We start from the raw sequence: 26633 nt of genomic DNA on the forward strand, positions 1-26633 counted from the left end.
CTCTCAGAGCCAGCTTGGGTAACCTAACTCCAGTTAAAGCCATTTGTTTTGTGGGACGGGTACTGACCTCCCAGCTGGCTGTTGTCTGGGCAGCACAAAGGCCTGCCAGTAAGCAGAGGAGACTGAGCCAACACCATGCGCAGGAGGTTTGTCAAGACACTCCCAAATGCTTGGCAAGGATCTTGCAGCCATGACAGGAGTGACGGTTCACTCAGCCCACAGCCGTGCGGGGCACAGCGGACATTTCACCACCAGGCTGGGACTGGCACGTCCCCAGTGAGATGGAGAAACTGGGCTGTTCTGAAGCTCCCTCAGGGGCACTCATCAGGCTTGATCCCAAAGGAAGTGCAGGCATCCTCACTGTGCCAGCTCCCTGGGGACCCTGGCAAAGCAGCAGTTGCAAGTGGTGGTTTCAGTCCCGTTGCTGTGGCTGGGAAACTCCTGCCCCACACCCATCACCAGACCCCAGGCATCTCCTGTTACTGGTTTCCGTGGTTTTGTGCTCATAAAACCTTTGCTGGAGGCCACAGGCCATTTGCCTTGCCACACTGCTGGGTTGCGTGCACAGTCAGTGCCTGCGCCTCAGGCTCACAGCAGCAAGCAGAGGCCAGCGGTACTGCTGGGGTACAGGATGTGGTCCCAGCGCCCCTCATGGAGCTCCCAGAGCTCAGAGTGGGTCAAGGTAGGGGTGCAGAGCGATCGGAGGTGTCCAGCTGTGTCAGCCCCAAACCCCACCTTTGGTGAGGGCAGTTCAGAGAGAGACACGAAGAACATGCTATTTCTTCTGCAGCAGTGTGTACACATACCGGAGTTATCAGAAAGCTCTTATCTTGCTATTGTAGAAATCGCTGATAAAACTTCAGCAACAATAAAAACAAAAAGAAACGGAGGTAAGGGGAAATGAAATAATCCACGCATCTCAGCTTAATACCCAGCCTCATCACTGCAGGTTAATGAAAAATGAAGATATAGGGAAGATAAATGGAAGATGTGCCTAGGGACTGAGATCAGCAGTGTCGTCAGAGTAAATAAAGGGTTTTCTTCTCGCAGCTCTGTGGAGAAATCCCTCTGACACGGATGTGTATAAATAAATGGAACTTCAGACACCAGCGCACAGCACAGATGAGATCTGGCCACGTAGATTAGTAAACCACCATCTCACGTATGAAATCACTGCGGGTTTTGTGCTCGACCCCGTATGCGTTTAACTTTTCCCATGTAAACAGTCTTCCAAAGTTAATGGAGCTGTAGTAATTTGCAATGGCTGGCGATTCAGCCGGAGGGTTTAAGCATTCCTGCCGGCTGACGTTGCAGCACATGAGCTGTAGTAACCCGGCTGCAGGACAGCTTGGAGATGTTCCTGCTCTGGCACAAACAGCCGTGGCCATTGCACCGCGTGGCTGGTGGCGTCACCGTGTCCATGGGCAGAGAAATGCAGCTCCGGCCCTGCAGAGGAGCATGCAGACATGTTGTTGGCCACAGCAATGTAAAGCTCATTCCTTGCTTTCTCTCAGTCTCACTGGGGACGTGCCAATGCTTTCCAGAGACCGTTTCATTACTGCTATGCTGCTTACAGGCGTCTTAATTTAAATTGCATTATAGATGCATTGAGGCAAAATGATCTATCCACAGCCTAAATAATGAACCCGAGTGAAAACATCCTTGGGCTGCGAGAAGCTAGAACAAGCACTAATTGAAATATATAAACTTACATAACATTATTTATAAAAAGGAGCTCGGTTGTCAAAGGCTGGAGCATGGGAATGTTTCTCTCTGCAGACAAGAATTAATTATGTTGCCTTATATATTTCAGTTGCTTTGGTTGCTCATCTCCAAATGCGCCCAAGGACTACTTGGAAGGTATTTATGGTTCCCAGCCACTGCTTCTGCATGGTGTTTTTTAACATAGCACTTGTGCACATCATTGCCTCACAGGATATTGCAGTGTGTGGGGGGGGTAATTAGCTTTATGCACTGTGCTCCTCAGCTTTAAAAGAAATGCAGATTTGCCCTGAGGTTCTGCAGTAGTGAATGTATTTTAGAAGATGCTGGAGGGAGGCCAGGGCTCACCAAGTCACCAGATAGAGGGTGGTGGGGTGGCTGCTACTTTTGGGGCTGCAGCAGAGCTCTGAGGTAGCTGTAATCAAATGCACTCCTGCTGTCACCTCTTATCATGGCTTTGATTAATTTCTGCTGCTACTGCCAGAGAGATGCCATGATGACTCAATGAAGACCCTCACGCATGTCTGGAAGATCCATGGAGTGGCCAACAACAACCCAGAATGGGGCCAAACATCCTCCAGCAAGCACTCCAACCCAGCTTAGTCAGGTAAATACGACACCATCCATCACCTTGCTGGTGGGTCAGAGGTTTAGCAGGTGAGCATTTGTGGTGTGAGCATTTAATGACTTTGCTGGGAGCCCCATGAGAAGTGCCAGAGGGGTGGCCTGGCAATGCCTTGCTAGAGGGAAGGCTGCTTCCCACGTGCCACCCCACCATTGCCCAATGGCCATGGCTGGCACTTTGGGGCCAGGAAGACAGGTTCCCCGGGCCCTGCCTCTGTGTTTCTGGTCTGTCTTCTCATGGCTGCCATTGCTTTTCATCATGGGGAAACCTGCTTGTTGTGTGCTCTGTTGCAAGACAGGAAATGTGCCGCTCATTACACAAATGCACTGTACAATTTACAATACATTTCCTGGTAATGCTGTATTTGGCCGGGGCTGCCAGCTGGCTGGAAAGCACAGAAATATGGCAAAGAAATGACATACAATCAAACTCAAAGGACTTTTTCCTTTGGGGCTCTGCTTGGAGCTGTAGCTTTGGGGTTTGTGCTGTGATGGCTAATTTTCTCCCCAACCACATTTGCAAGATGTTGCTCCTGAAGGGTCCAAGATGCTCACCAGCAACCAAAAATGCCATTTATTCAATTATCTGGGTTTACATATTCTCCAGAACTATCTCCTGATGAAAGCTAGACGCTGAGTGCTGCAGTTTCAGCACGGCTGGCTGCTAAGTGAATTAAAACACAAACTCTGAGTTACTTGCACTCCAAGGAGGTAAGAGATGTGGAAATGCCTATAAAGGACAGAACTGTTTTTATTTTATTGTCTCAAAGCTTGCTTCGTGAGGCCTTTCTGATGATAAGACTCTGACTGGCGACTGTTAACTATCTAGGAGGGTGAATGGTGGGTGTTATTGTACTACAGTACCTCTGCTTATGATTGCAAAGATAAGCAGAAGCAGGACGAGCAGTCTTCTTCAGGGGTGCTGCTTGAAGGAGCTGACCACTGTAGAAGGTGATAATGCAACAGAGGCCCCAATCCCTGCTGGCTTATCTGTGGGCCAGGAATGTTACAAAAGCTGGTTTAAAACCATTTTTCAAATTGTGTTTACCTGTTTGTTTGGAAGTTCAGTGTTTGCTCGAGATACATTCCCAAAAATGCTGAGCTGTAATCTTCAAACTTCAAAGAAGAAGAAAAACAACCCCACCGAAATGGGGGATAAAAGGCCCTCACTAAACTGGGGACTTTGGAGACAAACTCCCAAAGACACCTTTGATGGAGAATTCCCTGAGGGGAAAACCTTGTCAGAAGAACCCCTGGGACTGGCTTGCTGCGGAGCTCCCTGGCTGTCTCCCATCCCCTGCGACGATCAGACGAGTTCCTGAGATCCACGGACCTACTGTGTACCTCGCTGGACCCACGGTGGTGACTATCCCTTTTGTTCTCAGCAAAGACTCCTTGCTTATATTTCCTACCTTTCCTATCGCCTACCTTCCCTTCCCCATCTCCCTAAAACAGCTAGGTCTTTAATAAACTGGTTGGACCAACATTTGAACCATTGCTTCTTAATCTCACGCCGGGTATACACATATCAAAGAACCTTGCCTCCCTCCTGTAAATTGGAGCAAGACATTTTTATTGGCGTCGTGGACAGGATGCCCGCCGTGAGAGTGTTGTCCTCCCAGATATAGTCTGAAACTTTCCTGTGTGCATCTCCTGGAGTTGCGAGGAGTGACAGTTTTGGTAACTTAAATGTGAGCACCTCTCTAGGAAGATCGCTCCATATTCTGAAACTGTACTGCTTAAGTGTTTACCTCTTGGGGACGTATGAATTAATTTTGACTATTTGCTTTTGTTTTATGTGTGTGTGCCTCCTCGGGAAGACTATTTTACATTTTGTGGTTTAAGTATCTAGTAATGTATTTTGGAATTTGAAAGTTTTGTGTGTGCGCCTCTTGGGGAAGTGAGGAAGTAATTTTTTGACGTTTGTGCCTCTCTAAGAAGTTTATTCCTTTTTGAGAAAACTTAATGTATTTTGTAACTCTTGAAGCTTGAAGTTTTTCTGGCCTGACAGGGTAGCCAGGAGCAATTTAGGTGTTTACACTTTCTTTGTAAGTGTTGATTGGGCTTCTTGGTCTTTTGTGAAAGCCTGTGGTTTTTTTCAGTAAATCTGAGCCAGAGGAAGTGAGGCTCGCAGCAACCACCCTTGCTCCTAGGCCACCTAGTCTGAAACTTAATGGAAAAGGTCTCATTGCCATTAAGAACAGATAGGCGAAATATTGATCATAAACGTAATCGTCTCTGGACACTGGGCTGGCAAAAGGGCGTTCCACGAGATTTGATGAATGGATTATCGACAGTCAGGCTAGAGAAATTAGTTAACTGGTGGCCTGAACAAAAGCTCAAGGAAAGCTGATGCTTTCGCCCCCTCCCCCAGATGAGTGGGAGGTGCGGGGGGGAAGGCAGTGAAGGGTGGATGTATTAGAAAGCTCACAACAAAAGCAGATCCTCGATTTCTGTGAGTCACGATCCAGTTGCTGATAAGCTAGGGAAACACTTATCTCCCTGGCCCACCTGTGTCAATTGACTCAGCCAACCTGAGGACAATTTCCCTAACCTTAATGAAATCCCTTAACAAATATCCTTGGAAGGCTAAGGACACCCCGGAAAAAAAAAAAAAAAAAAAAAAAAAGGAATGTAAAATATACTCTTCGATGGATTGTTCCCTCATTTTTAATTGTATTAACAAGCCCCAGAAGGGCAAGTTGTTGTCTTGTTGTATGTTACAGAAGATCCCCATGGGACCTTCACTGAACAGAATGGCTCATAGCTGACTTTAACCATTTGTGTTTTGTGACAGAAAAATTGCAGATGTGATCTTGCCAGAATACTGATGTAACTCTTTGTTACATATTTTGGTTGCAATAGTATTATGCTTTTGTTTGTTGTGGTTGTGGATTGCGATCGATATCAGTCCTTGGATCTGTTAAAACTTCACAATTTGGTTCAGAGTTTTTTCAGGTCATCCTGGCTTTCTGGTACTTTCTGCACAGTGATAATCATTCCTTCTGATCCCTTCTTTTACCCCTTTTTTTTTCAAAGTGATTGTGGTTTGCATGTAACTCCTCTATGGTGTTTCCAAATCCCTAACAAATTGGGAAATGAGCCAAGGGACCTATCTAATATTTGTTAGATGTGGTCACAAATGAAATCTATCATAAAACCCTTTGCACTGATGTTTTTCAGTGTCACATCGGTCCAGGAGCCCGGCCTCCCTGTTTGCTGAAGAGCACTCTGAGCACTGGGATTTTGACAGCCCTGGTTCCACAGCAATGAGCTGTCATCTATTTTTCCAGATACAAACCACATGAAAAGTGCCGCAAACAGTCAGTCATCAGTGGCTGCTGCAAAGGACTCTGTGCCTCTCTGGCCAGGCTGTCTTAAAAAGGCACTGTCTGTATGCAGCACCGACTGAGCGCCTTTCTGTAAATATTTGGAATAAATGAATATTTGGAATAAATGAGCCATTCAGATTCCCCAGAAGGGGAAGAAAACATTTCTGCCACCAATGTGGAGCAAGATGAGTCATCAGGTGAAGCTTCTCAGAGACCTCCATGTCCACAGATGTTTGGTCAATACATCCATGAAGAAGCACACTCAGACAGATGGCATGTGATTTATTTTATCGATAGGTAACAAAGGAGATAAAGGACCGATGTACAGAAATGAAAAGCTCTCAAAATGCCCAGAAGAACATTCTATGGATTAAGCAGTTCTGCGAATACGTGGGCTGAGAAGAAAGAAAATTGCACAGTGAGGAACCTTTTTTACAAGCAGATAGCAAATGCAAACCTTGCACATTGTGCAATGCGTGATTTAAGGTGACGGCACTGGGAGATAATCTGGGGAGCACCAGATTGTAAACAAGTGGCAACTTGGAGGAATTCCCAGAAAACAAGTGATTGACTGAATAAACTGCAATGCACATTAGAGATGCAAAAGGTGACATCAAAGGAAGAGTGAGATGAAGGTTACGACAACACACAGCTGCCATTCACTAATTACAGGCCGCAGAAAGCAGCAAGTGTGGGGATGAGATGCATCTCTGGACGTGTGCAGCTGAGGTCATCATATGTGGTGCCAGAGGTGCAGTCACAGCCCCATCCCACCCTTGTTTGCCGTGGTGTGAATCCACCATGATTTATGGGACCCATCATCTGTGTCGGTAGGAAAGCATCAGTACAGACAGGCCTGACTGACTGCTCTGGGCAGTGACAATGCTGATTTCATTCATAGCGAGGTGGAAGGTTTCCTGGATAAATACATCCAGGGCTTTGTATGGCTGGAAACCTCCCTTCCCCAACCACTGAGCGTGTTGTGGAGGGCAGGAGTGGTAGTCACAGGGCAGAAAGCAGGGCTGGTGGCCAGCTTTCACTGCCACCACTGCAAAGATAACAGAAACACAGAATTATTTGAATTGGAAAGGACTTCATCCTTGCATCCCCAGCTTGTACTGATGGCAGGGGTTGCCATGATCCAGGTGCAAGACAACCTTGCACTTGGCTTTGGATCAGTGATAGCAGGTAAGGTCCGTGCATTCCAACAACAAGCCAAGGGTACTCTAGTCCTTCACTCAAGGAAGCACAGCAGAGCTGCATCCAAGGCCTCTTCTCCTCCACCACTCTCAGCTGAGAGCAGGCACAGTCCTGCTCAAGGGGGAAATCTGTTCTCCTCGCTCAGTCTGAGAAAGCACAGCATCCTCTGCCTGCCCATGTCAAAGCCTGTGAAGCAGAAACGATTTTGCTGTCCAGTGACTGCAGTGTCCTTACCAAGGGTTGAGCAGTGTGGGCCCAAAAATATTAAGATTATATTCCTAGTTTTTGCCTGGTAGTTTACTAAGAGCCACCAAGAAGGAAACGAGGAGGATTCAATTTAACCATCTCACCACTACTAGGAAAGTGTCCCATAACCCCCCATCTTTTTTTGCCCCAGCCTCCCTGCCGTGCCTTGCCTGCTCAGCCATTTCATGTATTTATTATTCTTCGTATGAAATAATACTTCCTGACATCCATTCCCAGTTTGTTTCTCTTTAATTTCCATTTATAGCATATTTTCCTATCCTCCGACCATGTTAGAATAAAACAATAAGTATGTTTGACACGGTGCAAGTTACTTAAGATCACGATCCTTCCCTGACCTTGAGGTTGTTTTTTTTTTTAACATGTGCTAAAATGTGGAAAAATAATGAAATGAACATTGAGAGGAGGCAAGTGGAAAGCCAGGAGAATCAGCAGCCACTCAGCATTTCACACCCCTGATTATTCACCGACTGGTGTGAGGACCAGGCTCAGCAGCCCCCATCCTGTTCCACTCTGACAAGTATCAGCTGCAGCCAGATAGGGGAAAGTGAAGAGCTGGGGCTGCATGTTCCTTCCAGATAGAGGGGAGAACGGGGTGGCTGTAAGAGCTGGGCAGAAGCATGGGAAAGCAAATGTTAATTCCGAGTGTGGTGATACAAACTGGCTTGGATGATGCTTTACCTCCTGACCAGGCAGATGGGAAAAGGTGCCCTTTCCTTGCTTTGAAAAGAGAGCGTGTGCTTCCAAGTATAACCTGGCAACTCTACAAGCCAGAAAAACCACGTGGAGAATCAGTGAGGAGCACTTTAGTTACAGCATCTCTGTCTTAGTACAGACAGCCAATGTAATTTTTGCTCAGGAAAAGGTTGCTTATGAAGCTAAGGAAGAAGCAGTGTAGCCTCCAACCTGTAAGTAACAAGAGCAACACACCAGGGTTGTGCTCCATTGCTACTCTATGGACTACCAGGCAGTTCTCAGTAGGAACCATCATGCTCCATGCGGCTCCTCCACATCATCCTGCACAGGGAAGGCAGTAATTATGGTTATTGCTCCTGTTGTGGCAAAGTGGACAACCCCTGAACCAAAACATGTGAAGCAAAACACCTCAGCTCAGTCCTGCCTGGCTGCAGGTCTGTGTTATGGCCAGGAAGAGAGGCAAGTTCCCACAGCCAAAAAAGCCACAGCTCAGTTCCAGTCACGGTGCTCTGTATGTATCTTATCTGCTTTTGGATGTTTTCTTCACACAACTATTTTATCAACAGAGCTTTATAATCTGCACATTTCCCAAGAGCATTTTCCTTCTGAGGATTCCTAGCTGAGCACACCCACACTACAAACTCTGGGCTTAGCCTGGGAGTTTGCAAGGTCAAGACAAACATCATGGCAAAGAGCAGCCAAGTTAAACTGCGCACTGACAAAGCGCTGGCCTCTCAAACACATTACGCAGCGCATGCCAGGGCTGTGCCATATAAGGTTCAGGAGCCAGAAGGTTAAGAGGGGCAGCCAGCCTTCAGGGAAGCAGGTTGGAATTGGCTTTGGAAGCTTGTCACTACATCAGGCTTTTGGGAAACCAGTGTCACCTTGTGATGGCCAAGAGATGCTCCCGTGGCTGTCCCATGGCTCTCTGTGGCATGGGGTGAGTATTCATCAGCAGCCCTGCAGGGCCAGCTCACATGCTTGGGAACCATTTACTTAATCCTCAGCAGCACAAAGACTTGTGATTAGAAAAAAGTGTGTTTGTGACCCTTCTCCCTCAACTCTCTGCACTTCATCTCTTGTGCTCCAAGCTCTGGGCAGGCAGAGTTTGCGTAGGTAGATCTGTCCTACATAGCCCATGGTTTGGAAGGATAAACACAAATCCCCCCGGTCTGTCTCTTCCTTCTGCTCATTTCTCCCCTGCCACAATTGGCCAATTTACCTTCACTGTTCTCCCAGAGCAGCATTTACAGCATCTGGAAGAGTAAGAAACTGATGGGTAGGAAAAAAAAAAGAAAGAGAAAAGCTACTCTAAACTGGAAGAGATGATTATGCAGAGCTTTATATAAGCAACATCACTGCTGCCTTAAAGAACAGGCCTGGAGGAGGGGCTGGAGAGAGCTTCCCAGCTGAACTTCAACCATGCTTTGTTCTGAATGTGTTGTACAGCTATCACCCATACTTAACAATCATTACCTATTTCTTAACAGGAACAGGCACTATGAATAAGTACCAAGGTCGTTTGTGTTTTTTGAGTTGCCATCTCTTTATTCTCTGTGAGTCAGGTGGTCTGAGTCAATGCAGTCATGCTCTCCTCTATTTCTGAGAGTTTCTTCAGCATCTGGTTCACCTTGGCCTCATCAAACTCCAGGCAGAGAAACTCAGATTCCTACAAAACAAAATTGCAAAAACAGGAGTTGAGAAAGGTGATAATTTTTCAGGCATAGAACAGAATAAGAATAGTGTATTCCTGCCCATTTATATCCTGTATCTCCTTTACTCCTGGTGAAGAGGAGGTTTTCTACCTCCCAAAGGTTTGCAACCAACATACCAAGTAGGAGCAGTACACGCTGGAGGCCAACCTGCTGCTGCCAAGCAGGACACGCATTAGCTGATGACATACATCTCTAGCACCAATTTAAACTCACAAGTTAAGCAGCAGCACTGATTTGTTACTCTCTGACAGGTGTGGGGTGTAGTAAAGGAGCTACAAGGGATCTTATCAAAGGCTCAGAAAATAAAGCATATGTACATAGAAATTCTAATCATGTGCTACTCATTAGTAAATACAAATGTGAAAAGGCCTCCTGACATCTCCAGGCCTTTGGTGTTATCCACTGGTTTGCCTACAGTCACTAAGCACTTCCTATGGTGATTCCACCAGAGGAAACGTTTGAGGCCACAGGGAATGTGACTGCATAGCAAAGGCCACCCCAGGTGAAGCACTATCAGTGGCAGAGGAACACACTGAAAGTATCTGAAATGAAAGTGCAAGCAGCAAATACGAAAGGATGTTTCCTTAAGAGAAACTGGGATAGTTTTAGCACCCAGAGCTGATGGCACACAGAATTCCTGTACGTAACACAGATGCTGCAGGAGAGCAGCTGCACATCCCATGTGGTTCCGAGCACACTCAATTGCTGTCATTAATTCAAAATGAGTTTCTTCGTCTGACAAAACCACTCCAACTTCATTTGCGTTGGCAGAACAAACAGTTTATATGCATGGATAAAGTCAGCAGACAGATGCAAATTACAAACATCCATTTTTACAACTGAAGCTCTCACTAAATTTCAGTATCAAGTATGCTATTGGAAACTCACTCTAGGCTGTTCTTCTCAACTATTCACCCCTATAATATTACTCAGTACAGTCCACCAGCGTTTCATTAAATGACCGGGACAACATTTGGGATGAATAACAATGAAGACAGGACGTGGATGCAACGGCTTTCATACTTTCTTGCCTTTGACAATGGCTGTTGTCATGTCCTCAGTGCTATAGCCCCCATAGAAAATATAGAGGATGGCACTGTAGAACATAATGACAGCTGGACAGCATGCATAACAAATGTTTGGTGAGGGATTCCACAGCTTACCTTTATCTGGCAGTGAGCTTCCTTGTAGATTCCTGTCTGATTAAGGATTATTAAAAATAGAGCTCACACCTGCCTGAAGATGTGTTTGTAAACTTAGGAGACTGCATGAGAAAGCCAAATGAAACCCTGAAACATCTCCCTGTACGCTCCTTGAGTAGGAAGCAATGGCAAAGTCACATCTCAAGCCACCAGTCAGTTAACAACCTGAGGCTCTTGGAGGCATCAGACTGAAACCACATCACATTCCCATGCTGGAGTGAATCACTCTTACTGACATGACCAGAACAGAGCAGACCTTTTAGGAAGGACTGACGGCACCACATGCAGCCCCGGGTGACAGCCCCCAGCAGGATGAATCCGACGCCAGACTCACGCTGAAAAGTCGGGCTTTCCGGTCACAACTGCGTACCTCAGGTCATGTGAGCCTTCATTCCCAAGCAGATTTCCCCAAGGCAAAGTCTGCCCATGCAACCCTTAAGATCTGCATCAGCTGCTTTTACAGCTTAATCACAAGGTGAGTGCGAGCAGAACCAAGCACCTCATTCTGGTGGAGGTGGTTTTGCATGAGCCTAAGGCATAAGTCAGTTTGTTTCCCCACTTCAGGTTGTGTCAGTTAAAAGAGAAGTAAACTGAGCAAAAGCACACTCCTGCATTACACTAAGACTGTGCATGCCACCTTATGCAAGCCAAAGAGTGCTGGTAAAGCACACTTTTGTCTATAAAGCAGCTAACAGTTGGCTATAAGTATAGGACTATAGCTGTGTAATTACCACATTCTCTGCCCATATACCCCTCCTCCCATTTCCATCCTGAGCCTGAGCTATAAAAAGGAGCTGCAAAACTAACATGCCCAGAACATGCCCTTCCCCAGCCATGAATCAGGTCTGCCAGGTTGGTCTGTTTGTTTCAGTAACAGAGAGTAGCAAAAATATTTACACAAGAGAACATCTTTGTCAACACCAGCGTTCTTGCTTCTATTGCTAGAATAACACTCAGAAGCACAACTGCCTCTCACCTCAAAAAAGCCTTATTTTGAGAAAGCCAATTCTCAAGCATTAAAAACTTTGCATATATATATTAATATATATGTATGTGTGTATATATATATATATATATATACAGCTGTTCTCCACTGCATCATTGACACACTCATCAAAAAGGATCCCATTAACTTCCACTCTTCTATTGCTTCATGTTGAAGCATTTGAGCATTTGATTTAGCTTAGATGCCCAGATCCTGGCCCTGACCAACCTGACCCAGCTGTGGTGCTCTGAAAGTAATGCCTCCTGTTTTATTTTGCTGGCCCACACCATCAGAGCTGGATGTTGGTGGGATGGCAGTGCTGATTGAACCTTCCCATCAATATCCCATTACGTTTTGTTGCGGTGTTGTTACGCCCCTTGCTAGGGAGGGAATATTATCTTTATTAACAGTTTGATATTGTGGTAATTAAAGTGCCTTATTTCTGAAGGCTTTTTTCTTAACTTAAAGGATTGTGGAAGCCACATCTCCAGTGCAACTGAAGGTCTTGAGACCACCAGTAAGTGACAAGAGCTTAGAAGTGTGGCCTTTCTGGGGGGCTGAAGGCCAACTGTTCAGCAATAGGTGACTGAAATCAAAAGTAACTCACTTCTCCATCAGATATATGGAAGACTGAATCAAAGAAATTCCTGACACAACGCTTCCTATAGAAACCAATCTTGCTGCTTTCCGCAGACCTCTTAGTTCCTCAGGGCTAAGCAATAAATAACAAGTTCTTTACTTCCACATGGCACTTCTCCTTACGGATCACTGCATACTCTGCAGCCAAGCAAATCTCCTACCTCCTCTGTTAACCAGGAAAAACACCACACAGACATTACATAAGTAATTAAGTGCATTATTGGTAAATAAAGACTCTGAAGTCACGATGGTCAAACTTATAAGCATTTAACATTAGCTTGGAGAGGAAGAAAAGCAAAGAGAATTTCCTACTGCACTGCCACATGGCAACAAACCATCCCTCATAAACAAATCTCAATGAAGTCATCTCAGTATCACCCTTACTACTGTTATTTGCTTCCAAACTCCTCTACCAAGAGGCCTCTCCTTGACACCCAATGCACACAATGTAAATGTGACTCATCCTGGCACTGAGGGTCTGGATGCTTACAATATAGTGGGCTTACTTCTGCTCTGGATGCCATGTTGTCTCTTCCGTGCAAGCATCTGTGGTACCTGTTATATGAGTGTCCCAGAATAAGTGGCAGAAGAGGGAGCCAGAAATGACCCGCATTATAATTCAGGCTACAGCAATATAAAAGATAATGCATGAGTTACCTTGACAGTGTTCTAGAAAGTACGAAGAGATGACCCAAAAAGAAGGGAAATATTGGGTTTGAGCTTATTTTTCTTCTGTAAGAATCAAAGTGACAGCACACTGAACTGGGTGATTCATGCTAAGAGGAAATATTGATTGTCAGATGTTTATGAGAGTGATTTACTCCTGCTGCTTAGATTCTCAGATCAGAAAAATGTGGGGAATGGAAGAAGAACCAAACCTGTGCTGCCAAGAGCCGAACTAGCATGATAAAATAGGAGAAGCTGCAACAAAGCTGCCATCACTTTCCATCAACAGAGATCCTATGGCAAACTTTGGAAGTTATTTTCAGATCATTAATGTAGGTAATTCCAGGCAAATTGGAACCCACTGACTTTATAGAACCATGTCTGACAGTACTAAATTCACTACTTTTAATCGGGTTCAGAACTACTTTTGCAACAAAACCGTAACCACGGCCTTCAAAAACACTGTGGTAAAGTGTAATTCTTGTCCATGATCCTGCATAAAATAATGCAGAAATACTTATTGCCGTACCAATCTAACTCCTTTGTGTGATTTTGGTGCTATATGAACCAAGGATCTCTTCAGCTAATGACTATTACATCAACTAAGAAAAAAAAGAAGTTTAACGCCATGCAGATTCCTCTTTAATTCTTTTAATGTAAGATCAAGCCTGTAATACCACGGATTAAATAGAAAGCATTGCAGCAATTGGAATAATCCCAGGCGCTAAGACCAGTTCTCTGATACTGCACAGCAAATGTGACGTCATTGCTCAAATGTTAGCAACCTACTGAAATATTCCAGTCAGCATTTTGAACCCTAAATGAAAGATGGTTATTTATGGATGCAGAGAGACACACAGTTTTACCCTGCTGGTGCTTGTGCCTTTTGGAGGCACAGATTTCTTATCAGAAAGTGTTAGGGGAAAAAAATATCAGTGAAACTAATTGGAAGGAAGCTTACTCTGAAGATCTTTTATATTTCAGGTCATAAAGAATTACTAAAATACAGCTTAATTCCTTGATGCAAGGTGTGTATCTTCACATATGGCTGTGCTGTTTTCAAACTGGTGATGCTACCCCATTATTTTACCCATAAGCCTTCCAACTTCCTCTCTTTTTTTCAGTCCCTTTGATTTGTGCCTGCTTCATTTCCTGAACCTCATGCAATGCCCACATCCCTTTCCCAGAGCATCATCCTGCCATGTGCTCTCCCCACACAAACTCTTCCAAGTGCCGCTTACATACACTTCCACCTACAAACATGATACCACCGTGTATAAATACAGTCTGACACAGTCAAACTGTCTGTGTCTCACAGTTAATTATCCCGCATTTGTGATTAGCAATCTCACGTTTCATCTCAGCGCTGAGGGAGCACTCAGTCACAAGCATGGTGTTCCAGATACTGCTATGACACTGCGCATTCATTATTGACTCCAAGGAGCTGAAACCCTCTGTTGTTTTACAGAAAATGCACCACAGACATCTTTTCTAAGAGCACAACACAACAGTCTCGATGTGTTGTAGTAATGTGAATGATAATCCAATTCTTACAGCACCTTGCTGGGGAGGGAAGGGAAAGGTTATACAAGTCCTTGCTCTGCTGGTGCTAATCTAATTTGCACAGAAATGTATCTGTTTGGGTTGTCAAAATGCAAATTTAATTCTCATTTCCAGATGACTTCCTGAAATGTTAGACCTGCAACTTTTTATTTGGGCATATCTGATCAATGGTTTCTTGCCTACCTGGTTCCTCTGTTAGCCTTGTACAACACGCTGATGTAGTTGCGAAGATGACCGCAAAAAAATGCCTTTCTAAACATGCCGAGGCCATTGGCTGCCATGGGAGGTAGAAAGGATGGAAATCCTTTCATCTGTCCCTCACTGGCCGGTGTCTTATGTCTAAATGTATGGAACGTGCATGGCACTGCAGCCTCCTGCCTGCTGAGAGTTCAGGTCTAACTATGGCAAGGTCACTCTGACTGCATGACACAGAAACAGGGTCAGATAAAACTGCCAGGAAAGCCCTTCAGCTGAGTCTCAAAGTTCAGAATGGACCCCTTGATCAGGTTTAACAAAAGCAAGCATAGAGTCTTACATCTAGGGTGGAATAATTGCATGCACCAGTACAGGCTGGGGGATGACCTGCTGGAGAGGAGCTCTGCTGAGAGGGACCGAGATGATCCTCCCCCTCTACTCTGCCCTGGTGAGGCCTCATCTGGAATATTGTGTCCAGTTCTGGGCTCCCCAGTACAAAAAAGACAGGGATCTCTTGGAAAGAGTCCAGCAGAGGGCCACAAAGATTGTGAAGGGCCTGGAGCATCTCCCCTATGAAGAAAGGCAAAGTGAGCTGGGATGTAAAGCATGTCACTACTGCTCTCTGGTTTTGCCAAATCAAAGTATCTTTGAAAGCAAGAGCTGAAACTAAGGCTCTTTCAAGCCCTGCAACAATAAGTGTGGGATAGTTAACCTTCAACAGGGCGTTCTTCTTCTGCTGCCTGACTGGCTTGAGATAAATAGGTGTGACAGCACACAAAATAAATTACCACACCTCCTGAGTACACTGACACTTCCTTGTTAACATCAGTATACAGCCCTGGGAGGGTCTCCAGCCCAGATATTATGCAGAAGAGAAGGCAAACAAAATCACCAGTTAAGAACTACATTTGCCTCCTAACTCCTCTTTACACAAATCTCATTTTAGTAGGCAAGCTTAAAAAACGTCTACAGAGCATTTAGGTAAAGTCTGTGGTCAGTTTTGGAAGTCCCTGGTCTAACACCTTTTTAGGAGACGGTACGTACATAAAAGCTTTATGAGGAATCAAGTTCATTCTGTAACAAACGTGTCTGCCAGTCCCAGTCATCTGAAGAGTGTGAATTAGACTGAAAACTCTTGGAGTCTCACACTGTCCCTCCATTTGAAAAGGGCTTTTCAGGGATCCTATGCAATTCCAGTGCCTGTCATAAGATGAAATCTTAAAGGAAAACATAATGAATTTTATGTTTAACATTGGTATTCACCTTTCTCCATCTGAATGCCCTAGAGCATACTTACAGGTACCTGGCAGGGCTTAAGAGGTTTTAAAAGGAAAAGCAATATAGCAACATCCATACATTTCACCAAACTGTACTGAGAAGCGTTAGAGACAGCTCTAAAAATAAAGCCTTATTAAATTCCCTTTGTACCACCGTGACATTTGAATCAATACATGTATTTAAGAACTACAGAAACACGCTCTGTTTCTGGCAGAGCATCAGCTTCTCGTCTTACTTCCCAAAGCCATTTCCCTGCAGCTCATCCCAGCTGCCCCTCCTGGGAGCTCCCGCTCTGCCAGTGCTCACAAGGGTACCAAAGAACACAGAGCTCCATCGCAGTGTGTGTGAGCTGTGATGTGTCAGCTCTCCTCTAACAACACAGCTCTCAGCAGCACCGCTGCAAGGTTATGTGCTTTCACTGGGAAGAAGTGCCCTGTAGGGGACCTTAAACATCCCTCCTCACCTAGGATCACTGTCTTTCTGTGCTGATCTATATTCTTTTTCTTACACCGTATTTTTGGTTTTTTGTTTTAAAGCTGAAATACCCATCTCCATCTTTCTTGATGTGTGTTTCTGCTCCAGGTGTACCTTTAAGGTTTTGTCGTCTCCCTTAATTGCAATTGAAATGTATTATTCTCATAAAAGAGGAGGAAAACAGGACTGAGCAGTGAGAGCTGCCTTCATACAAACTATATACACGCAATCTAAGTAATCTGCATTTAGAAACAGCCACGTTATCAAAGAATACAGCCAGAAGTTCAGTAAAGGAGCTAACCTTTAAGAGGACCCTGGCACACTCTGCCTGTGAGCACAACCAGCTTGCATAATTACCAGGCTGGTAGCATCCCCCAAACCAGATATCTCCTGTTCCCTCACAGCTCTTTAATGTTTTAGTTTATCCATATTATATAAAGGCCTCAACTACCCATTAATGCCCTCCCTAAAAGTATTACACTGAGAATTAAAGCTGGCTGGAAATGAACAGTCTCAGACAGCTCAAGTGGCTGTATTTTCCAGGGCACCAGATGACGCCGACTCCTACCGGAATGAGCATTTAAGAATGAGATGTGTTGAAAACCTTCTTTTCTGTCCCCTTCTGAGTCATGCTTGCTGGCACTGTAATCTAAGAGGTACCTGGCTCTGTTGAAATAGAAGAACAGATGAGGGAAGTGCAGAGCACAGTGACAAAACACTTAAAAATACAGAGCTCAAACAAAAATCATAGAATCACAGGATGGGTTGGGTTGGAAGGGACCCTAAAGCCCACCCAGCCCCAACTCCTGCTGTGGGCAGGGCTGCCCCCCACCAGCTTAGGCTGCCCAGGGCCCATCTAACCTGGCCTCCAGGGACGGGGCATCGCAGCTCTGGGCAGCAGTGCCAGGGCCTCAACAACCTCTGGGTGAAGAATTTCTTCCTAACATCTAACCTAGATCTCCTGTCCTGCACACTTCACAAATGGTTGTTTAAGGCCATGCAATGCCTTTGTTCCCTGAGCAGCAAGGAGCTGAGTCCCCCAGAATCCCCTCCCAACTGGATTCCTGTACCTGTACCTTGGGGATTGGCCTGACATGGCTAAAATAAATACATCCATGTCCAAGAAATATGAAAAAGTTGTTTTTTTCAAGGGCCTCTTCACTAACATCCATCCCCGCTGTGTTTATAGCAACACAGAGATGCCAGGCATTAATTTCCTCCAGGGTACATGACTACCTATAGGGGAGGAACACGAAGGCAGACCCAGCAGATGCTGGTACATGCAGCAGTGGCACCTGCATCACAGCCCAACAAAACATGGAGCCTCTGTCACAGCACACTGTGAGTCACACAGACCCAGGATAACACACAAATGGGCCACTAAATGGAGAGTGAACCATCACTCTAATTAGGACAGAAGGGCTCATCTGAAAGCACAAAAACCATGGGCTTGAAAACAAGCCTGCAGTTCAGCTGTTTTTTTGGGGTTTTTTTTGTGATCCTTCTTAAAATACACAGCATATACACTTAGGCCAAAGAGGCTTTTTTTGTTCATTTGTTTTTGGTGTTTTCAGGACATCTATCTACACTCTTTCCAATGGTCTGAAAATAGACTTTATGAGGACAAGAGGGACTTCTCAGGAGTTCTGTTGCTACTGCAAACACGAATACTCAGTGGGACCAAAATAATGGCACTTGCTTCTCTTTAATGCATGAACTTACCGGTGAAAAATAAGCCAAAGTGGGAAAAGAGTGGCTTTCTTTCATTTTTTATAATCACTCTGTTTTTTCCTGGTTACTTTTAGAATGCAAAGCACTCTCTTTTCATTCAGCAGGGGAAGCCTCCCACGAGAAGCAGCACAGCCCCATGTTCAGTGGGACAGACATCGCACTCAGATTTATCACTGCAACAGCAGCTCCTGTGGCACAAAGCCCACTAAGGTTAGTGGGAATCAGCGCTGCTTCGGTGACCTTTGGTTCCAACGCACTGAAACAGCGGCATCATGTGCAGGGCAGGCAATACTGACAGAACAGAGCTGAAAAAGTGCACAAGCTGCAGACTTGCCATTTGCTTTCCTTTTTTTTTTTTCCCCTTTAAACACAGAGTGTGTGCTTGCTAATATTTGCTGCATGATGCTCAACCCATCTCTTCTTTCCCTGTGTGAGAGGAAAAGCAAAGGCTCACAATGAAAGCTGAAGCTGCAGCTCCGGCCCCGCAGAGCTCAGCGTGGGAGGACACTTGTGCCTGCGCAGAATCCCACTGAAGTCAAGCAGCCCAAGGCTCTGCCCACACAGCTCCCTTTGCTCAGCTAATATTACAACTCTGCTTTATTGATACTGCAATTTCCACATTCATCTCTATGAAGAGAATGCGGAAAGGGCTAAAATATGAAACCTGCATTACAGTCACATTGCTGCATCTTTCTGAAAGAGCCATCAGGAGAGCTCAGGATGCTGGTTCTCAACACATTCACAAAACCAGCCCTGCCACAAGGGCTGTTTTGATGCCCAGCACTTCATAGCCTTCTTGACAGGCATTACGTGGAACCATCTTTTTTTAGAAAGAGAAAAGATTCAGAGGAAAGTTATCTAATTTTGGTTGACCTCTCCTTCTCAACTCAAGGGCAAGTGGTGCAGAAGCAGGAATCATTTCCATAACTGAATTGCAGAGCAGCCATTTAACAATTAATGTGTGAGCCACTCAGCATATGGAAACTGAATGTAAAAATAAGCACGTGGGAATTGGAGATGCTCCCACATAAAGAAAGGCTACAGCTCCTCCATGCCAGATATTTAATTGGCTATTTCTTCCTTTTCTCCCTGCAAACAAGGGAAGGAGAGGGCTGTGTGTTATAAAAGAACATAGCCAGCTCTCCAGAAGAAAATGGAGATGATATGAATGACTCATTGAGCTTCCTGTGCCTTTGATGCATGGCAGAATTCTCTCTTCTTTTTACCCGCAGCAGCAATCTTACTTTTCAGTCGGCACTCATGGTTTGGACATCGGCACATAGCTGAGGCATGGCACACACATTTCTCAATGGCAGAAGATCCGTAACGCCACAGCCTTGTTCTCCTGCATCAACAGAACCTCAGTTCATAACCAGTTCCCCTGGCAGATGTAAGGTCATCGCTCTTGCTTTAGAGCTGCAAGGAAAAGGGCACATCCCACATCCTCCCCATTTCTGTGAGAGCTGTAATACAAAATCGACAGTCGCTCCCGCTGTAAGAAAACAGGAAGAAGAGGAGGATGGGCAATAGTGAGCGCTGGTGCCTGTTTTTAGGCGGCTGCACTGAAGTGGATATGTAATATAACCCCATCTGAGTGGCCCAGCATCCTCAAGTGTGGTTCTTCTCCTTCCAAACTTGCAAGCAATAGGTTTGTGCTGATCGCTGCCCTGTCTGCTGTACTCTTCACCAAAAGGTACGGACAGAAACAAATCCTGCAGATCATCAGTGTGCTGCAGTAACAAAAATACTTGTTTATGGTTTAAATGACTTGCTTCTTTTTATTTTATTTTGATCAGCTTTATTTCCTGCCACTTCTCTTGCTTGCTATCATGGGATACACTGTTGGAAACTGAATGGGCATTTTCAGTAACCATTCAGCACTCAGACCTTTTCTACTTCCTGTGAACGTTCACAGCTCAAACCTCAGAGAGGTTTACAAAATGCAAATGACTCCTTCTCAGCAGCACTGTTGCCTCCCCTCCGGAAACTGGAGAACTTATCTAGGCTGATATTAATTACAAGGCTGGGTTCAGCACACGTTAGCTGTTGTTTGCATGTATCACAAAACCCACACTGATTAACTTCCACCAGCCTGCCAAGCCATTTTAGGGCAGAGTACAGGACTATGCATCAGCAGTACTGCAGATGAAGAGAGGGGCACTGGCAGGACTGCACAGCAAACACTGGAATGAACTTGCCTGTATTATGCAGTGTTTCACTTCTAGGAGAGCTGAATGTGCTCATAAATTTAAAACAGAGTTTCAAGAATAGCTAAAAGAGCTCCAAGAAAGAACATTCATGGTGGCACATTGGGCTGTATTGCATTCATAGTGATCTACTGTAGACTTGGTAATGTGCCACTGGACACTACAGAAACATACCTTAATTTCCTTGGATAAAGGATTACCCTGAGATCAAGTATGCTGGGAAGTAGCTCTACATTTGGAACTGCCTTCATCCCCACAGGCCCAATTAGCAGGTTTTGAAACAAATTCTGAGCATCTAAAGAAAGTTTTACTACAGTGGTATTTTCTAAAATACCAGCATGGCTTATGAATAGGGTGTTCTTGCTATAATGAGCTGCTAAAATAATCAGGAGACAAAGATGGTATTTTTCTCTTCTCCAATTGATTCTCCAATAAACTGTTCTGGATCAGGAATCAACTTTCCCACTTAATGGTGTTGGTGCTACTTTTGTACACAACCAGTTAACAAAGGGCTGTAATTAAGCACTGATAAAATACCTTACACTGACATCACAGAAGTCAGCTCCTCACTTCAAACTGCTGCAGTATCGCTGATGGCTTTTGCTTGTTTGTTGCCAATGGGGCAGGGGGACACAGGGTGCCACAAGCACTTGCTCTACCACCTTCCACAAAGATCCAGGCTGTGCTCCTGCCAGCTCATGGTCTGGAAGTGACAGAAGACAGGCAACAGAACCCAGCTGCTGGACCTGACCCATCTTTGGCACATACAAAACCAGAACGCTTCATCTCTGCCAAAAAACACCCTATAGATCTTTCTGAAAGAAGCTCTCCTGACACGCAGTTGAATGCTGTGCTATTCTGGAGGGGTTAATATTGACTTTAGCACACTGATGAATTTTGAAGAATAAAACGGTTGCAGACAGCTCCAGACTTGACTTGTCCTTCTATAGGCTCACTGGGTTTATCCTGTCATACACATTGCAAAGGATGGATGGAAGAGTGGACAAACTGTTCAACAGTCTTCTTTGAATTTCTCTTGGGCAGGCACGCTGATAGGGTTATCTCAGCATACAGAAAGTATTGCCTCAGTGGAACCGAGGAAATTCTGACTCAGCGGTTTTGAATCTAACTTAGAAAAATGACAACTCCCCGAGCAAACACAAAAGTTCAGAGAGAGGTGAACTCTTCAGGAGGAGGAATAGCGAAACGTCAGCAAAATGCAGCCTGATCACTCTAGTGCCAGGAAGGAGCACTTCACTGACCTGGGGCTGCTGCATCCTCAGCTTTCATAGATTTCACTGCACCATCAGGTAGTCTTCTGCAACCTATTGGCAATAATGACCTTACAAGACTTGGCTGCTGGTGAGGCTGAAATCAGACAAGCTGGGGAGACGCCTGCAATGGTGGCAGTGACCTCGCTTCATTTCATCCAGGCACATCAGTCACCAATTTACTCAAACAATATTGTGTTATGCCCTGAATATATTCTTCCTTGTCACAGCTCACTGGCCTCCTCAGCAATAAGATATCTAGTCTTTATCTCAAAGTGTCTTAAGAGCAAACGCTGACAAAGACTGAGCAGTGTGTGTGCAAGCGCACTCACTTTGTCTACATATGCCTTTGTGCATCTGTTCATATGGGCATCAAATTCTGTTCAGCTCAGTGTGGCAAGGCACCAAACACTAGGGAGACGTTTCCTTTCCTTCACCTCCAGGTTTCCATCATGCCCATGCTATCTGCAAGAAAAACTCCAGATCTCCTCTATTCCAGCCACAAAACAACCTCCAAGTTTCATCCAAACCAAGCCAAAGTTCTCAGCCTTCAAGAAGACAGAGCTGAAGGATGTCTTATGATCAGGACATGGGTGGAGAGCTTTCTGAAATAAAAATATCACCTTGTAAACTGGGCCTCAGGGAGCCTGACCACAACAGCCTTGATGTGATTTGCAGTCAGCATGGACAGTAGGGAAATAATGACTGCATTTAGAATCAGGGGAAGAATGGGTTTAAATAGCATGTGAGTGCTGCAGTGTGTAGAGCACCTTCACCTCTGCTCAAATTACAGTGACAGGAAACAAGCCCAAGAAGGGAATAGAAACTAAAGGCTGGCTATGCTTTTTCTATTTTAATCACAACACCAACACATCAATAGACTCAGCAGCTCCAAAAGGACATGCACAGAGTACACAGAAAGGAGACACATTTTAATAGACCACAAGCCCCATGGCACCTGAGGAGACAGAATTTGGAAGAGAAGTTAAGAGCCTGTATGTCATAGAACCACAGAATGGCTTGGGTTGAAAGGGAACCTTAAAGCCCATCAAGTTCCAATCTCCTGCTGCCCAGGGCCCATCCAACCTGGCTGTGGGTATCTCCAGGGATGAGGCCCCCACAGCTCTCTGGGCAGCAGTGCCAGGGCCTCATTACCCTATGGGAGAAACATTTTCCCCCAACATGTAATCAAAATCTACCTTGTTCTAGCTTAAAACCATTTCTCTCTATCCTATCAGTATCAGGCCATGATAAAAGTTGGTTTCCCTCCTGATTCTAAGCTCCTCTTAAACACTGGAAATCTTTTCAGAGCCTTGAGCCCAGCTCCCTCACCCTTTCTTCACAGGAGAGGTGCTTCAGACCTCCGAGCATCTTCATGCCTCCTCTAGACCCATCCTATAACAGCTCCACATCCTATTTTGCTGGAAGCTTCAGATCTGGACACAATATTCCAGATGGGGCCTCACAAGGGCAGAGCAAAGGGGCACAATATCCCCTCCCTCTCCCTGCTATTACCCCTCTGTTGATGCAGCCCAGGATACCATTGACCACCTGGTCTGCAAGCACACACTACTGGCTCATGTCCATCTCATTGTTCACTAGGACCCCTAAGTCCTTCTATGCAAGGTGGCTCTCAATAAACTGTCTCAGTCCCATGTGTTCACTTAGAGGCACACAGTGCCCCATGGCATGGAAAGCAGGACTGGGAGATGAGCAGACATCACTCTTTGCAGCCTGCACTGCTAGCAGGAGAGCCAGCAGCAAATCTTGAGCAGTATTCATAGAATCATAGAATCACTCAGGTTGGAAAAGACCTTAAAGATCATCGAGTCCAACCATGACCTAACCACAGTACTCTAACAACCCACTTCTAAATCATGTCCCCGAGCACCACATCCAAATGGTTTTTAAACACATCCAGGGATGGTGACTCAGCCAGCTCCCTGGGGAGCCCATTCCAGTGCTTAACAATCATCTCTGTAAAGATAATTTTCCTGATATCCAACCTAAACTTACCTTGGCAAAACTTGAGGCCATTTCCCCTCGTCCTGTCACCTGTCACCAGTGAGAAGAGACTTGCCCCGCTCTCACTGTAAGCACCTTTCAGATACTGGAAAAGAGTGACAAGGTCTCCCCTCAGCCTCCTTTTCCCCAGACTAAACAGCCCCAGTTCCTTCAGTCTCTCCTCACAGGGCATATTCTCCAAGCCCTTCACAAGCCTTGCTGCCCTTCTTTGTACCTGCTCCAGCACCTCCATGTCCTTTCTGTACTGAGGAGCCCAAAAGTGAACACAGTACTCAAGGTGAGGCCTCACCAATGCCGAGTACAGGGGCAGGATGACTTCTCTAGTCCTACTTACCACACCATTCCCAATACAAGCCAGGATGCCACTGGCCTTCTTGGCCACCTGGGCACACTGCACTGGGACTACATGTGAAGTTCAGACAGCACGGGGCCCTACAGAACTTACCCTCAAGAGAGAGAAATGAAGTAGTGGTGAGAACTAAACTGTTTGGTTGCTGTTTGAGAGAAGCAATGAATGATTTCCCTTACAGAATGCCTCTCCTACATGGTTACTAACCGGGGTGAATTACAGTCCTTCCTCCTCCAATGGTTCTCCAGAGCTGCTTCTGAAGAAAGGAGGTGATGAAATCTCTAACTTCCTTCCAAAAGAGTCAGTGCTCCTGTAAGGGACTAAATGCAGAGTGACCACTGCAGAAGAACCTGAAAACCAGTTTATCACCTTGTGCAGGAGAGGCAGTGGGGTCACTGTCCATCACTCTTTCATGGGACAGAACAAAAGAAGCTCATTTTCCATGTGGACCAGCCCTCCAGAGCAATTCCTTTTTTTATTACTCGTTTTTGGATGCCTGGAACTGTTTCTCAAGATGGTTATTAATAGAAAATTCCAAGCAAATGCAACAACTCCACCTAATCCTACAGAAGTGATCTTCTTTGTGAGCAAAATGACGTGGAGCTTTAAAAACTGTGGGGAAACGCATTTTTAACTGTTGCTGAACTTACAGTGAGCCATCAGTGATCCGGGTGCCTCAGGACTGCACTGAAGTTATCATCACTTATTATTCAAGTAAACAATCAGTCAAAGTTAAAAATGAAGCCCGGGAGCTTCTAGGAACTGGATACTATTCTTTGAATCATTCATGAACAAGAAAAGACAATAAAGGCCATCTAGACCATTGCTCACCCTTTGTAATGGGTATAATAACTCGAGACATTTTCATCAGTACCGGACAATAAAAACGTAGGTCCCCTTTGGAAGCTGTTGACACACAGGATGAAGGGAAGGAAACCAAAAAACAATTCTTATTTACTGGCCTGACTGAGTTAAACCTCAGGCTACACACTTCTCCTAAAATACAAGAGACTCCAGTAGCTAAAAATAACAGCTTGAGAGGAACAGTTACTTGGAAAACCAAAGAACCAAGTTGTAATTAGAAAAGATCTAGTGTTTAAAACCAGGATAAGACTTTTTCCAGACAAAACATTTAGAAGGGAGTGTATTACCAGAAACAGAACTGAGGTCATTTCTTGTCATTAAATAACTAAACATGATACTTCTCTCCATCTACAACCCTTTTATCTGAGTACAACGAAGAGCCAGCATTTATGTTCTGGTCTCCACAGCATCACCCACTACAAGGTGAGCAAAAGGACCCGGTACCTGGGTCTTGAGAGCCAGGAGCCCTGTCTGAAGTCCTTCTGTCTCAGAACAGCTGTATCCACAGTGACACATGATGCACTCTGCTCAATGAGATTTATTGCTATTAAGGAAAGTAGCTAGAAAAGCAGCTTTAACATATATATTTGGAGCTTCATTTGCATCACTACCCTCTCATTCCCTCGCTGATCATAGAGACATTCTGTTGTACAGACCTTGCCGCTAACAGAAACACACACCAACAGCTGACAGCTCCCAAACAAAGCCAGCAAGAAGCTGAAAAGTTTTGGTTTATTCTTCCAAGGAGAGTTAGGGAATCCAGACTGTGCAGCCTATGGGATACTTTCCCCTAAATGTACTTCCTAATTTGCCATCTCATAGCATCATTTGAGTTGGACGGCACCTGTAAAGGCCATCTAGTCCAAACCCTTGCAATGATCAGGGACAGCTACAGTGCTCAAAGCCCCATTCAGCATGATCATGTCCAGGGATAGGACATCCACCACCACTCTGGGCAACCTGCATCTGTGCCTCACCACCCATGGTGTATAATATTTTTCCTTTTATCCAGTCTAAATCTCTGGTTTGAAACTATTTCCCCTTGTCCTGTCACAACAGACTCTGCTAAAGAGTCTGGCCTTTCTTATAGATTAGGCTGAGCCAGCCTAGGCTGAGCCTTGAGCTTAGTCTGTGATCAACCTTTTCCTTTGGTCACAGATTCTCTCCTTGATTGCTTGTCCTCACATGCATCAGAGCAGGTATTCTGTGACTTCCACTGACAGCAGGAAATGCAACCTGCAGCCATACAAGAGGGAAAAGAAGCACCCACTAGAGAGCTGAGTTTTGCATCTCCTCTTCATAGAAGAGGGAGTCTGCCCCAAAAACAATCATTTTAATATGGTAGATTTGATTCATATTTGAAACACCAACCTCAGAAACATCTTTGCAATGAGGTAATGACTGCACAATTGCTGACATTTTCTAACAGCGAGCAACAGCTCTAATGCCAGTGTTAAAAACCCAGAAACTTTATAAATACATAATGAAGCATCAGAAGAGCTGCTCACTGTTCTTTCTGTTGACTTAAATATCACACTTTGCTTTGCAATCTAGAATTGAGTATAGCTGAGTAGCTGGTTGAGGATTAAAATCCAACAATTCAGATCACAAAGACAGCTCAGAAAGGGGAG

The 26633-nt window shown here is 45.1% G+C and overlaps 1 protein-coding gene and 1 long non-coding RNA gene across 5 annotated transcripts in view; one reads left to right on the forward strand and one right to left on the reverse strand.

The window, feature by feature from the left end:
• The first annotated feature begins 1720 nt into the window (after positions 1-1720).
• LOC107310875 (uncharacterized) lies at positions 1721-5659 on the forward strand. Its single transcript, XR_014944464.1, has 3 exons — positions 1721-1860; positions 2207-2329; positions 5530-5659. It is a non-coding gene; the product is annotated as an uncharacterized LOC107310875 (long non-coding RNA).
• Positions 5660-9359: 3700 nt separating this feature from the next.
• The window catches only part of COMMD1 (copper metabolism domain containing 1), a 53636-nt gene continuing 36362 nt past the window's right edge, over positions 9360-26633 (reverse strand). For 3 of the 4 annotated variants that reach the window (XM_015856917.3, XM_085542694.1, XM_032443935.2), the window contains one exon: positions 9360-9507. In XM_015856917.3, coding sequence (XP_015712403.2) covers positions 9400-9507 — 108 coding nt within the window. In that variant the 3' untranslated portion in view covers positions 9360-9399. Of the gene's footprint in view, positions 9508-19530; positions 19703-26633 lie in introns of all 4 variants that reach the window. The other variant, XR_014944448.1, reaches the window with a different exon arrangement.

The sequence above is a fragment of the Coturnix japonica genome, chromosome 3, assembly GCF_054131305.1.
Source record: "Coturnix japonica strain WE chromosome 3, WE-NBRP24, whole genome shotgun sequence".
NCBI lineage: Eukaryota > Metazoa > Chordata > Aves > Galliformes > Phasianidae > Coturnix > Coturnix japonica.